The 13,714-nt window shown below is 39.9% G+C and overlaps 1 protein-coding gene across 1 annotated transcript in view; it reads left to right on the top strand.

Moving 5' to 3' along the window:
* Positions 1-1,103: 1,103 nt before the first annotated feature.
* Positions 1,104-13,714, top strand: part of kif1aa (kinesin family member 1Aa) — a 47,245-nt gene continuing 34,634 nt past the window's right edge. The window contains exons 1-6 of the mRNA XM_061683060.1: positions 1,104-1,316; positions 5,518-5,694; positions 11,742-11,815; positions 11,899-12,081; positions 12,941-13,006; positions 13,153-13,331. Coding sequence (XP_061539044.1) covers positions 5,589-5,694; positions 11,742-11,815; positions 11,899-12,081; positions 12,941-13,006; positions 13,153-13,331 — 608 coding nt within the window. The 5' untranslated portion in view covers positions 1,104-1,316; positions 5,518-5,588. The remainder of the gene's footprint in view (positions 1,317-5,517; positions 5,695-11,741; positions 11,816-11,898; positions 12,082-12,940; positions 13,007-13,152; positions 13,332-13,714) is intronic.

Raw genomic sequence — 13,714 nt, 5'->3', positions numbered from 1 at the left:
GGGGACAACGCTTCACCAGAGTGACGTCATAGTCGTGATGCACGCAGCAGAATATGATGTCAGCGTTACACCTCCGCGTCAGAAAACACAATGAAGTCGCCAGAAACACGAGCAGGCAAATTTCCACAATACACCTCATGGAACAATGATTCTCAACTGCTGGGTTGGGAGCCTAAAGTGGGTCGTGGAAAAAAAATCATAATCATAATAATCCTAATAATTCAGACGGTTACATTTGTTGCAATTGATTTGGTCTGCAGCCTTCATTGCCCTAAAAGGAAGACAAACTGTTGATTTTGCACATTCCTAAAAATAAGATTTTTCTACATGCAGTAATGATCATCCTCAAATTCTTAATAAGGTGCTCCGAAAGTCACTTCAAACATGTAAACATTAGTAGTTATGTTTAAAAATATGTATGTTTTCAAAGGCTATTTTGAACAATACACGTTCTTTACTGTGCCTAACCGAAAATTTACACAGTTGGTCAAATGAATGATGATCAGATAAATATGTATCCCTAAAGATGGACATTTATGACCAAGTTGCCCGAGTGGATCAAAAATGATTTGCCGTTATTCTGACTTGCCATGATAATAACTTCACTTATGAGTGTGAGCAGTATCAGCAAAGATCTCTATTGATGACTGCTTTGACTTACAAACTAAACAGTTCATTTTTTCAGTAAACGAAATAAAAATGTAAAAAAAGAGCTTTGATTTTCAAATGAGTCTTTCTCCTGTTGTGCTCAAACATTTATTTTTATGTCAAATGACTTTATCTTACTTATTACCGGTAGGCCTACTTATTTTCTCAAAATTCCTCTAAAAAATGAGGATTTAGCATTTTTTTAAAACTACTATTGAGTGAAACGAGTTGATATTCTACTATCATCCTCTCGGTAAATTATAAATAAAAAAATAAAAATAAAAAAACACGTCACTTTTGTATGACGTCAGACGTCCGACAAGGTGCACTTCCTGCTCCCTCCTCGCTCTTCCCTTGATCTCCCTCCCTCCCTCCCTTCCTCCTACCACCGCATTGATGCTGTTACCTCCCTCGGCGGTGACGTCACCGCCCGCTGGCTCGGTACAGCATCCGCCTCCGACACAACCATTTTGGACCACCACCATCCAGACCCAGCCAAACCCGCCTGTCAGCGGCCCCCACGGCCACCACCTACCCCGAGAAGGCACCGCCTTACCCGGGTCGATAGAGGACAGCGAGTCCTTCTGTCTTGATGGAGGCTCCTAGTAGGCGGGAAGGCTCTGATTAAAAACACGACGGAGCTACACACAACACAGTGCTAACATCACGTATGTACTAATTTATGAATATTCTGCTTCTATTCCACATTTTTGTACGTTTTGCTGTTTTTTGTGTGTGTGTTTTAAATCCCACCGGAGGACGTGGGCTCAGGGTGCGGCCATTGAAGAGGCTGCCACTGTCTCCCCCGTAATACTTGTCATATTCGAATCCAAATCATTGTAAAATATGAATATATGTTATGCTAACACAATTTAGATGGCTTTTAATTGAATTTTGCGAGCGTCTTTAGAATTAACATTGTTTGACATCTGCATTTTCTCTACAAAATGACATTTCATCCTGATGACTGGTTATTAAAACTAAATAATTGTGATTATTTGTGTTTAAAATGACTCAAATGTGACGTTTTGGGAGTGACATGAGGTGTAGCCTTTTGTCACCAGCAATACGGTGACCGCCCTGACTGTCTTGCATTGTCATTCCTGGCGCAAAATGTACACAGATATCCCATTTAATGTCATTTTTGTGTATAGAAAAGACACTAAATCATTGTCTACGTGTGTGTGTATGTGCACGTGTGTATGCTAAATGCTAAGGGACTGACATAAACAGCATGCCACTCTTAAGAGCCATTATGCGTGGCACATGATGTCCATTTAGGTGGCACTTAGCAGAGGCGGTGACGGTGATGACTCAGCAAAGAAATGCCAGCGTGACTTCACAGTATACATCAGTAGACTTCATTTCAGCCAGCATCAAGGGGGTAACCTTGGGCGTGTGCCCTTTGGGCGGCACTTTTTTCAAAAAATAAAACACAAATGGGATATACAGCGACGTAAGTGGACACCTTCTTAGCAGAAAACACCCAGGCGGTGTCCAATTACTTTTGTTGCGCCAGCGTTTCAGCATCCAACCGACTTAGCATCATATCTATAAAAATTACTACTAACCTAGTAGAAATCTTTAAATGGTGCTGACCATTTAACATGAGTTTAAATGTGACTAGATAGTTCTGAACACAGCCACATCCCCAGTTATGTGAGGGTGTGCACACTTGTGCAACCATATTATTTCAATTTTTTATTTTTGCTTTCTCTCTCTAAAACATTCATTATTTTTGTGTGTGAGTTGCACACGGGTGGCATTAATGGTGAGAAAAAGTTTTGAAATGATTTATCTTGGTCTTATTTTTGTATATCACAATAAAATGGCATTTGAACAGGGGTGTGTAGACCTTTCTGTATCAGTGTTGCCAGGACATTACTTACCCACCTACTTCGTAACTCACCTGGCAGCGACTTGTCTATATATATTGTCTAGATGTTGCCTATCTACCTACTTAGCAACCTAGCTCGTAGCTTTCACCTAGTTGTGTCGCTAGCAAGTGACCTACTTGGCAACTTTCCTTTTAGTAACCGAGGTGAAGAAATAAAATCCTTATCGATCAACTTTTGCATTTTTCGTACTCAAGTTTCTATCGAGCTCAGGGATGGGCTACTCAAAGGATGGAAGGGGCCACAATTTTTCATCAGTGCTACCAGGGGGCCACAGAGGACTGGGCGTTCCTAACCAGATGAAAAAGGCCATTCTAAATATGGACAAAATATATGCATATGTCTATTTTTTTTATTGTACACAACAGTACCTTAATATACGGTACCTCATGCGCAAATGCATGTATACAATATCCACTCTCCAACAACAAGTTTGACGCAAACAAAAAAAAGACTTTTTTTTTTTTCTCCCGGTGCTATTCTCTTACATGAAAATTACCATTCAAAGAGAGCAGAAAAGTCCTCACAAAAATCAACTCACTCAAAGATTTTATATTGCTGTATGTTTTTTTTTTCCTGCATGTTCTTAAATATTCCCAAATTATTAGCCCGCCTCATTTTGCTGTACAGGGCAGTTCACTCTGCTTTGTTGAAGGAGCGCAGGTGCGTCTCTCCTCTCCTGCTGCTTGTCCGAGCCACCATGCGCGTTTGCGACACTATTAACTGCATTAAATATGTCCATGTTTTTGGAGGACACACATTTTAGTAACTCCTTATGCACTGACAACTGTCAGCGGTTTTTGTGAAGAAAAATAATCGCTGTTGTTTGTGTACTTTTGATTTGAGAGCTCGGCATTCTCGCATAAATTTTGGTTCCCAGCATGCATTGCACCATTCAATGCTGAATAAAAAATTTTTTTTGCCGTAGTAAGAACGTTGATTATTATCGTTCAAGTGTGTTTACGCTACCCACCGTAATTCGGTGAATGTTTATCTTAATTATCGGTTTACATTTATGTTGCACTCTTGTTTTCCAAAACCCTTTTTTCCAATCTGCGATTGGCTGGCGGCCAGTTCAGGGTGTACCCAGCCTCTCGCCCGAAGATGGCTGGGATAGGCTCCAGCACGCCCGCAACCTTAGTGAGCATAAGCGGTACGGAAAATGGATGGATGAATTTTTTTCCAATGAAAATTTTTTTCCCCAAAATTAATCGAATGGCAACTCCAAGTGTGGGCCCGTGGGCCCCCAGTTGCCCATCCCTGATGTAGCAGAACTGCAAGGATGTTAGCATTTTGTCAATTCTCATTTTTTTATTCTGTAGTACTCAAATACAGGACAAGATGTAAGATCCTTATCAATCAGCCTTTGGGTTTTCTCTACTCAAGGTTCTGTATATCTTGCTATTTGTTAGGATACAAACTGGTAGCTCATTAGCATTTATCAATTCTCTATCTGCCTTAATGCTTCCTGTACTTCCACTGTAGTTGCGTCATCCCACACGCCCTCTGTCTGTTATTGATGAGGATCGCCATTAATTCGATTGGCATAAATGAGTCATGCTTTTTCCCGACACACAGAGTGACGGCATTGTGGCTTTCAAGTTCCGCGAGATCCGGGAATGTGGCGCTCTAATCCCGGGAAGCATGTTTTAGCTGCGCCTGCTCTTCTTTTGTCGCCGCTCACTTTATCGCGGGTCGCCACAGCGGCAGCTGACAATGCGCACGCCGCCATTGTCCCAAACATCCGCCCAAGGGTTATATTCTATCTGTAACACCAGGACGGCTTCAGTTGTGCTGCCATACTCCGAGTCGCTTACTAATGACATCCAGTTCACTCGAGTCACTTGAGTTAGTGTTGTTTTTCTAGTGGGTCTGTTGACTGGAGTCAGTGAACCAAATCATCCGAGTCTGCGGTGTTTACAGCGAGTGCTCAAAATCAAGTCAGTGAACTGATACAATGGACACATTAGAGTGACTCATCTGAGTCTGCTGTGTTTCCACCGAGTCTGCTGACTTGAGTCAATGAACTGTCCATCCATCCATCCATTTTCTGAGCCGCTTCTCCTCACTAGGGTCGTGGGCGTGCTGGAGCCTATCCCAGCTTTCATCGGGCAGGAGGCGAGGTACACCCTGAACTGGTTGCCAACTAATCGCAGGGCACATACATACAAACAACCAACCAGTTGAACTCAAATGGACACCTATGGGTAATTTAGACTCGTCAATTAACCTACCATGCATGTTTTTGGGATGTGGGAGGAAACCGGAGTGCCCGGGGAAAACCCACGCATGCACAGGGAGAACATGCAAACTCCACACAGACGGGGCCGGGGATTAAACCCCGGGCCCCAGAACTGTGAGGCAGATGCTCTAACCAGTCGTCCACCGTGCCACCGTCAGTGAACTGATGCAACCGAATTATCTGAGTCTGTGGTGTTTCCAGTGAGTCCGCTAATTGGAGTCAGTGAGTTGCATCATTCAGGTTCGTGGTGTTTACAGCGAGTCCAATAACCCAAGTCAGTGAATTGAAAAAAGTGACTCATCTGAGTCTGCTGTGTTTTCACTAAATCCGCTAACTCGAGTCAGTGAATTGTATCCTCCGAGTTTGTGGCGTTTACGGCGATTCCACTTACCTGAGTCAGAGAAACGATTCAACTGACTTATGTGAGTCTGTTGTGATTTTACTAAATCCTCGTACTTGTGTCACTGGACTGATCCAATGGAATTGTCAGAGTCCACAGTGTTTCCAGTGAGTCAGTTCCGAGTCACGGAACCGAATCAGTCTGTGGGGTTTCTTGGGAGAATTCATGAAGTTTGTAAAACAAATCATCATATTTCTGAGTCAGTACAAAGAGTCGAAACATAAACGCAGGTGATTCAGTAAGTGTCCAACTCACAAGGACAGGAGGTTGTCCTTCTTTTCTTTTTAGTGACATAAAACTAACCTGGAGTTCCTCTTCGATTCCCTCCACAGAGCTGCGGTGGTCCAGTCAAGTCGGCAAACAACGAGCGGGCACCCGGAGGTGCTAAGCAAGGCAGCGCACAATGGCGGGGGCTTCTGTGAAGGTGGCGGTCCGAGTCCGCCCTTTCAACTCCAGGGAGATGAACAAAGAGAGCAAATGCATCATCCAGATGTCAGGAAACACCACGAGTGAGTTGAAACCACACCCATATTTCAACTTTGGGCGTGGACAGAACATCATGTGTGTATTAGGATATACGTATTCCGTAAAAGGATGTACAACCATGCGTTACGAGTATGTTGTTGTGTTGTGAAATTTCACCTTTGGAACTTCCATAATGTCTTTTGTCATCCGACATAAACAAGGAAGTACAACTAAGTGGCCTTGGCAGAGGTCAAGCGTTCTACTTGAGAGCTGTTTTATAGTTATGTCAATTGTCTTTAAACGGTGGTAAATCACAGCAGCGGTTACTGGATGTCAAGGCTCAGTGGGAAATCGCTTTTTTTTTTTTTTTTTTTAAATACACCTCTGCCAAGAAATGTATGTATTAATGGATAAAAAAAATGAGTAAAAAAAAAAGAAAAACATTCAGATTAAAATGAAATAATTTACTTACTAAATTAAATTACTAACATTTTAAATAAATTATTATCATTAATAATAATAATAATTGTAATACAGTAGATCATATAAAATTATTAAATTACTATATTGAATTAATACAATAAGTACATAAACAATGGTAGTGTAATAACATCACAATATAATACGTAAGCAAAGCAAATATAAAACAATTCACTTAGTCAATTCAGTTAAATATAAAGTAAAAATAAAATGTCCTCCTTTTGCTGTTTTTTTTTGCAAATAGTAATATTAATAGGTAAATGTAATTCAAAATAAAATTAGAAATAATCCTAAAAACAACAAGATATAAAACATATTCCAGCTACTAAATTCACTTCATAAAAATAAACTAATAAATAATAATATTTGTCCTTTAACCATTTTTTTGTAAATATTAATAATATGTGATATAATTTATAATAAAATTTTAAATAATGCAAAAAAAATAAAAATAATAATACATACTTAAAATACGAAATTCAATTAATGCAAAAAAAATAACACAGAAATAATGATAATAGCGGCACGGTGGGCGACTGGTTAGAGTGTCAGCCTCACAATTCTGAGGACTCGGGTTCAATCCCCGTCCCCGCCTGTGTGGAGTTTGCATGTTCTCCCCGTGCCTGCGTGGGTTTTCTCCGGGCACTCCGGTTTCCTCCCACATCCCAAAAAACATGCATAAATTGGAGACTCTAAATTGCCCGTAGGTGTGCATGTGAGTGCGAATGGTTGTCTGTTTGTATGTGCCCTGCGATTGGCTGGCAACCAGTTCAGGGTGTACCCCGCCTCCTGCCCGATGACAGCTGGGATAGGCTCCAGCATGCCCGCGACCCTAGTGAGGACAAGCGGCTCAGAAAATGGATGGATGGATGGATAATGATAATACAAATAAATAATAATATGTGTGGGTTTTCTCCCGGTACTCCGGTTTCCTCCCACATCCCAAGAATATGCGTGGTAGGTTGACTGAAGTCTCTAAATTGCCCGTAGGTGTGAATGTAAGTGCGGATGGTTGTTTGTTTCTATGTGCCCTGCGATTGGCTGGCGACCAGTTCAGGGTGTACCCCGCCTCTCGCCCGAAGATGGCTGGGATAGGCTCTAGCATGCCCGTGACCTAAGTGAGGATAAGCGGTATGGAAAATGGATGGATGGATGTTCATACATTACATAAAGCAAGATATAAAACAATTCAATTACTAGATTCAATTATTCAAAATAAAGTAAGAAGTAATAATGTAATTCAAAATAAAATAAGAAATTTTGAAAATCATATTAAGCTTACTTAAAGTATGAAATTAAATTAGTAAACATATATAAAGAAACCATAAAGCAATTCATAAATAATAATATAATAAAAATATTGTTAGCATGTTCTCCCTTTGGTTATGTGAGTTTTCTCCGGTGAGTGTTCCTCGCGCCTGTTCGCGAGTAGCTACTTGCGAATTTACCAGTTTGCCGAATTTTTGTTCAACGTATTCCTGTCTGCTACAAAACTTGCCTATTCGCTGTTTTTGTGCGCTTTCTGAAACACCTTAAGATGCTGCCAAAGCGCTGGATAATAGAAAAGTAGTGTTTTGGTGCCATCTTCATGGCAAGGAATTATACTGAGGGTAGGAAACTGGGTAATAGAAAAGTCGTGCTTTGACAACATTTTAGAGCATCTCAGTTATAAAAGTCTTTAGATTCGAACCCTGAACCCCACAAATGTGATGCAGATGTGTTAACCACTCAGACACCATGCTGCCCGTGCTAAAGATTCATCAAACTAATATGTCGCTCATATTATGAAAACCCTTTAGCGTCACGCGCTGCAGGTGATATAATCTGCTCCCAGATTAAGCCAGCATTTGACAAGTAACGTGTGTTGTCAATGCAAAAATGCGAGCATGTCTTTTTATCTTGGCCTTCGGAGGAGACACTGGATATGTGGTCTGTTTGCCGAGTTAAAGCCACGCGTCAATAATAGATGAAGCCTCGTGAAATATTGAACGTTTGGCCTAATTTAAACCTCCGCCCTCCCCTGTGTCATGTCACGACTGACTAGACGACAACATGGCTTCTCAGCTGTGTGACTTTTTTATTTTTATTTTTTGCCGGGGTGATGTTGATTTAAAAACAGAACTGTGATGTGGAGTCCCTCCACAATGTTGTGTGCCTCCATGTTTATGTTGCGGGGAGCTACACAGTTTATAAGTCCCACTCAGTTTGCTGTCGTTTCCCGACCTTTCCCCCATGATAGTTCTCTTTTCCCAGAGGAGTCTGCCATGTGGTCACTCCACAATGTTGTGTCCGTCTATATTGACATTCTAGGAAGATACACGGTTTAATTATTCTTCCCAGTCTGCCTAATTTTTCGGGATGTTTCCTGACATTGCTCTATCTTATTAGTCCTTTTTTTCCCCCCAGCAGAGTCTGACGTGTTGTCACTCCACAATCTTGTGTGCAACCATTTTTATGTTCCAGTAAGATACATCTCTCATTTGCTCTGCCTAGTCTGCGTTATTTCTTGTAATTTCTCTGTATTTCTCCATAATGGTCCCTTTTTTCCAACTTCACTTCGACATGTGGTCACTCCACAATGTTGTGTGCATCCATGTTGATATTTTGGCGAGCTACGCGACTTATTAAATCCACTCTTTCTGTTACTCAGAATATCTCCATCATAATGCCCGGTTTTCCTGTAGACACTAACATGCAGTTGCACCACAATGTTGTGTGTGTCTGCTACGGTGCAAATGTGTCCCTTCTGTTGCGTTTTAAAGCCCAGTTTCACTTAATAAGTACATTGTAATGCAGCTTGGTGTCCACACAAAGACTCGCCCATAGACGGTCTTGAGTGGTAAGTGTTTTGAGAGAGAGAGTGTGTGTGTGTGTGTGTCTGTGTGTGTGTGTGTGCGTGCGAGTGTGTGTGTGTGTGTGTGTGTGTGGTGTGAGGATGTGAGCGAGTTCATTGCTTCTGCAGTGTGGATGAGTGACAGCGGCGGCAAATAAACGTCTCCTTGACTTCTTGTCATCTTCGTTTCCCTGCTGGTTGATAGGCCGCTTCCCACATGGCAGACATCTTTTTTTTGTTTTATCATTTGTTTATTTATTTTTTAAAGGTAGTGCTGTATGTGCGTGTGTGTGTGTTGGGGGGTGACTTTCTTTCTTCACTTTCTCCCACGCTGCGGTTAATTAAGATGCAAGGCACTGAGCAGAAGCAATAATGGGCCTCTTGTTGGAGAGCCCTCAGATTTGCTAAGACTTAGCTGAAGGCAGAGATTCCCAAATAGAACACCCTGGGACCAGGAGAACTGAAAGCAAAATGACAGACCTACTGTTTCTTTTCGGGCATGGCTTCTAGAGAATTTTTTTGGGCGTCTACTTATGGTAGACATGTCTACCATATTTCATGTTGCTAAGTGAAACTGGCTTGGGGGGCTAAATTTCCCAAATTATGGAGTTATTGGAGTTTCCTGCTTGGGAAGATTCTCATTCAATTGGAGTTTCCTGGCGAACCATCAAACATTGCCCCACACAATGACCAAGCGCAAATGTTTCGCAGTTTAGCATCGCCTATCTGTCAACTTTACGTAGTTCAAGTTTGGTAGCTATTGAACAAAATCTCCAGGACAAGAATGTTTATGAAGGACCCTTGGAAATGACTAAAATGGCCACTTCACACCAAAATGGCAGACTTCCTGTGTAATTTTCGGGCATGGTCTCTTGAGACCTTTTTGTGAGTCTACTCATGATGGAGATGTTGATGAAATTTCATATTGAAAGTGGCTTCAAGGGTTGAATTTAAAAAATGGAGTATCATTATGTTTATCAATGCAGACCCTTTACATCTAGCTCTTGCATTGAATGTCATGAGGTTATGTACCTAATGATGCGGTCGGTGAGCGAGGCTCACACAGCTGCTGCCACGTCCGCGTTGCCGTCATGAAAAGAAGCGCGCGTGGTACACGGAAGGACGTGCTCAGCGTGCTAATAGCGCCGCTTAGAGTGGCGTCACCGGCGGAGCACAGCGAGGGGTGCTGACGTCGGCCCACAAACTCATTAGAACATCCGCTGCGCCAGGTCACGTCCTGAATGGCTGGTGAGGTGCTTCTCTTTCTGGCCAATGAACGTGACGTTCATCATCTAAATTGACAGGCTAGTAATCAGTTTTACTGGATGGTTTCCACCTGTCCTTTTTCAAGACCCATTCATACAATGCTCAACAAATAATATATAACAATAAAATAAAAAATATAATTGCTAATTTTATTTACAAAAAGGGTTTGTGATTTTTATTTCAAATTTTTTCTGTTTCTATTACATTCTTAATTTATTTATTACTGTATTTGTATTTGCTATTGTAATATTTATATATTTTTATTGAATATAAAAATGTATTATTTAACTAATTATATATAAATATATATATATATATATATATATATATTCATTTATTTATAATAGGAAAATAGTTTATAATAAAAAAATAGTTTATTTGTGTATTTATTTTTGTATTAAAATGTATAATAGTAAATATTGTAATCATAATAAATAGTACATTATATTGTTTTCTTATCTATGTAATGTTTTAGAAAAGCATTACTGTTGTCTGTTTCCATGTGATTATTTTTTTTTTTTTACTGTTTTATTTAAATAAAATTATATAACAATAACATAATAATAATAATAATAACTATTATTATTATTACTATATATTTATGTGTTTAATGTAGTTTATTTTGTTTTTATTTGAGCAGTGTTTTATTTTGTATATAATTTTTTAATTAGAATTGTAACAAATATGATAATAATAATAAAAAAATCATGTATTATATATAGCATGTATTTTTCTTTGTTTACTGTTTTAGAAAACATTTATTTTTCATGCCCCCAGTTAATTTTGTCTGTTATAAAAAAAAAAAAAAAAACAATTTTAAGTAATATTTAAATAAATAATTTTTTAAAAATGTAATTAATAATGTCTCTCTCTCTCGCTCTCTCTCTCTCTCTCTCTCTCTCTCTCTCTCTCTCTCTCTCTCTCTCTCTCTCTCTCTCTCTCTCTCTATATATATATATATATATATATATATATATATATATATATATATATATATATATATATATATATATATACACACACACACACACACACACACACACACACACACACACACACACACACACACATATACATACACACACAACTAATCGATAGCTGGGATAGGCTCCAGCACGCCCGCGACCCTAGTGAGGAGAAGCGGCTCAGAAAATGGATGGATGGATGAATGTTTATTATGCACTTTTATTCATTTAATTTTCTGCCTGATAAAATATTTTATAATTATTTAATACATAAATGTTTAATGTGATTTGATTTTTAATACAATTAAATAATAATCAGTAATACATTGTAGTTGTTTTATATGTTTTTTTTTTTTTTTATGAAATACACTTATTTTCATTTTTTTCATTCATTCATTTTTTAAAATGTTGTATTAAAACAATAATTTTACAGTAGATGTGTTTTTGCTTTTCGTAAATAATTAATAATAATAAGGAAAATCTGTATCGAAAATTGATGGATGGTTTTATTTTTCCAAAATGCTCTCCTTGTCCTTCTGTCTTCCAGCGATCATCAACCCCAAGCAGGCTAAAGACAACAAGAGTTTCAACTTTGATTACTCCTACTGGTCGCACACCTCGGTAACCCCCCCACGCACACATGCACACGCCTAGATGCTGCACATTGTTCATATTAACACGTACGCTTTTATTGCCGCCATCAGCCGGCGGATGTGAACTACGCGTCTCAGATGCTCGTCTACAAAGACATCGGCGAGGAAATGCTGCTGCACGCCTTTGAGGGTTACAACGTCTGCATCTTTGCATATGGACAGACTGGAGCCGGAAAGTCCTACACCATGATGGGCAAGCAGGATGTCAAAGATCAACAGGGGATCATCCCGCTGGTGCGTACGTATAGCGATGACGCATCCGTAGAACCTTTCACCATGACGTCACACGTACTAAAGCCGAACAAACCCTTCCATGTCGTTGAACCATGGCAGAGCGATTGAGAAAACAGGGTAAATGGCTTGAGTGATGATTTTTAGCCTTCTTCTCTACGACTGTAATTTGAATTTGTGACGTGTCCCTTCGAAAAGATGAGGTTCCGTGATATAAACTGCTAAGCGAGAGGGTAAGTTAAATCAAAAACAGATGTGAGGAAAATTCTGAATTACTGTAGTTAAAGACCCTGTAAAGTGAATTCAGAGATCTGTTTTTAAATTCCTTATACATTTGAAGATAATTGCTGAAAACGTGCCAAGACTGAGAACTACATGTATGTAGTACTGAATGTTTGAGGAATAGCATTAAACTGTTTTTCACTATTTCAGTTTTCCAGATTCTATTGGGCATGGCTAAACGGAGCCCAGTACTGATGAGAATAGCGCTGATGTTAGCTTGTAGGCTAGTTATTATGTTTTGTTAAATTACTCAAAAGACAACCCACTCCAACATTTTATGCATGTCTGTGAGAAAATAACTAACGATGGAGGTTTGGATCTTCTCTGTACAACTTTTTACAACAACCATTCAATTTCTACTCCTCACTCACAGGTTGCACTGGAGTACTGAGATGTTTTTTTAAGGAAATAGAAAAAAATACCTAAACTATTTGGTGCGGGCCACCGCACACACAACAAATTTTTGTCTTTTCGGTTAAAGTCAGCAGTAATCAATCACCTTCTGCCACCTGGAAGAACCCCGTAGCTCATGAAGACGATTGTGAATAAATCCTAATCAATGTCCTTTTCGTCCTTGCAGCTATGTGAAGATCTCTTTACCAAAATCAATGACAACACAGACAATAGCATGTCTTACTCTGTGGAGGTAAGACCGCACATTTTGTCCTTTTTTTCCCCAACCAACTCGGCTTAGCAATACATTGTGAGCTTCACCCTTGGATTTCTAATTGTGCAGTTGTCTATCTACTGGTGTGCTGGGTGTATCATTAGTGACTTGCTGCCTCTTGGTAGGTGAGCTACATGGAGATCTACTGCGAGCGCGTGCGCGACCTCCTCAACCCCAAGAACAAAGGCAACCTGCGGGTGCGCGAACATCCTTTGATGGGTCCCTACGTGGAGGACCTGTCCAAGTTGGCTGTCACTTCCTACAACGACATACAGGACCTGATGGACTCTGGCAACAAAGCCAGGTGACGCAGCCTCACCCCACCTCAACGACTGTGGTACCTTGACTTAAGAGTGCTCCACCTGACGAGTTTTTCAAGTTACGAGGCGTTGCTTGGTCGATTTCTTTTTTTCGTTTGCTTTGTGTTACAAGCAAAATGAAAACACTGGCGAAACTCTAGGCCATAAGATGACAAGAAGACTGATCGGCATTTCTTGATTCCACTTTTCACGCCGTTTTACCTGATGGCCCTCACTAGGTCACGCCCGTTAAGGCACACATACAACACTATCGTTGTTGTCGTTGTGACTCATCTTTTTATAAACCAGTTTATTTATTTACATTTTCTGATATTCCGTTTTATAGTGTTTTCATGGAATATATTCCCATTATTCTTTCCATGTAACT

Source organism: Phycodurus eques, chromosome 8 (genome assembly GCF_024500275.1).
Source record: "Phycodurus eques isolate BA_2022a chromosome 8, UOR_Pequ_1.1, whole genome shotgun sequence".
Lineage (NCBI taxonomy): Eukaryota > Metazoa > Chordata > Actinopteri > Syngnathiformes > Syngnathidae > Phycodurus > Phycodurus eques.
This window is presented reverse-complemented; position numbering and strand designations above follow the sequence as displayed.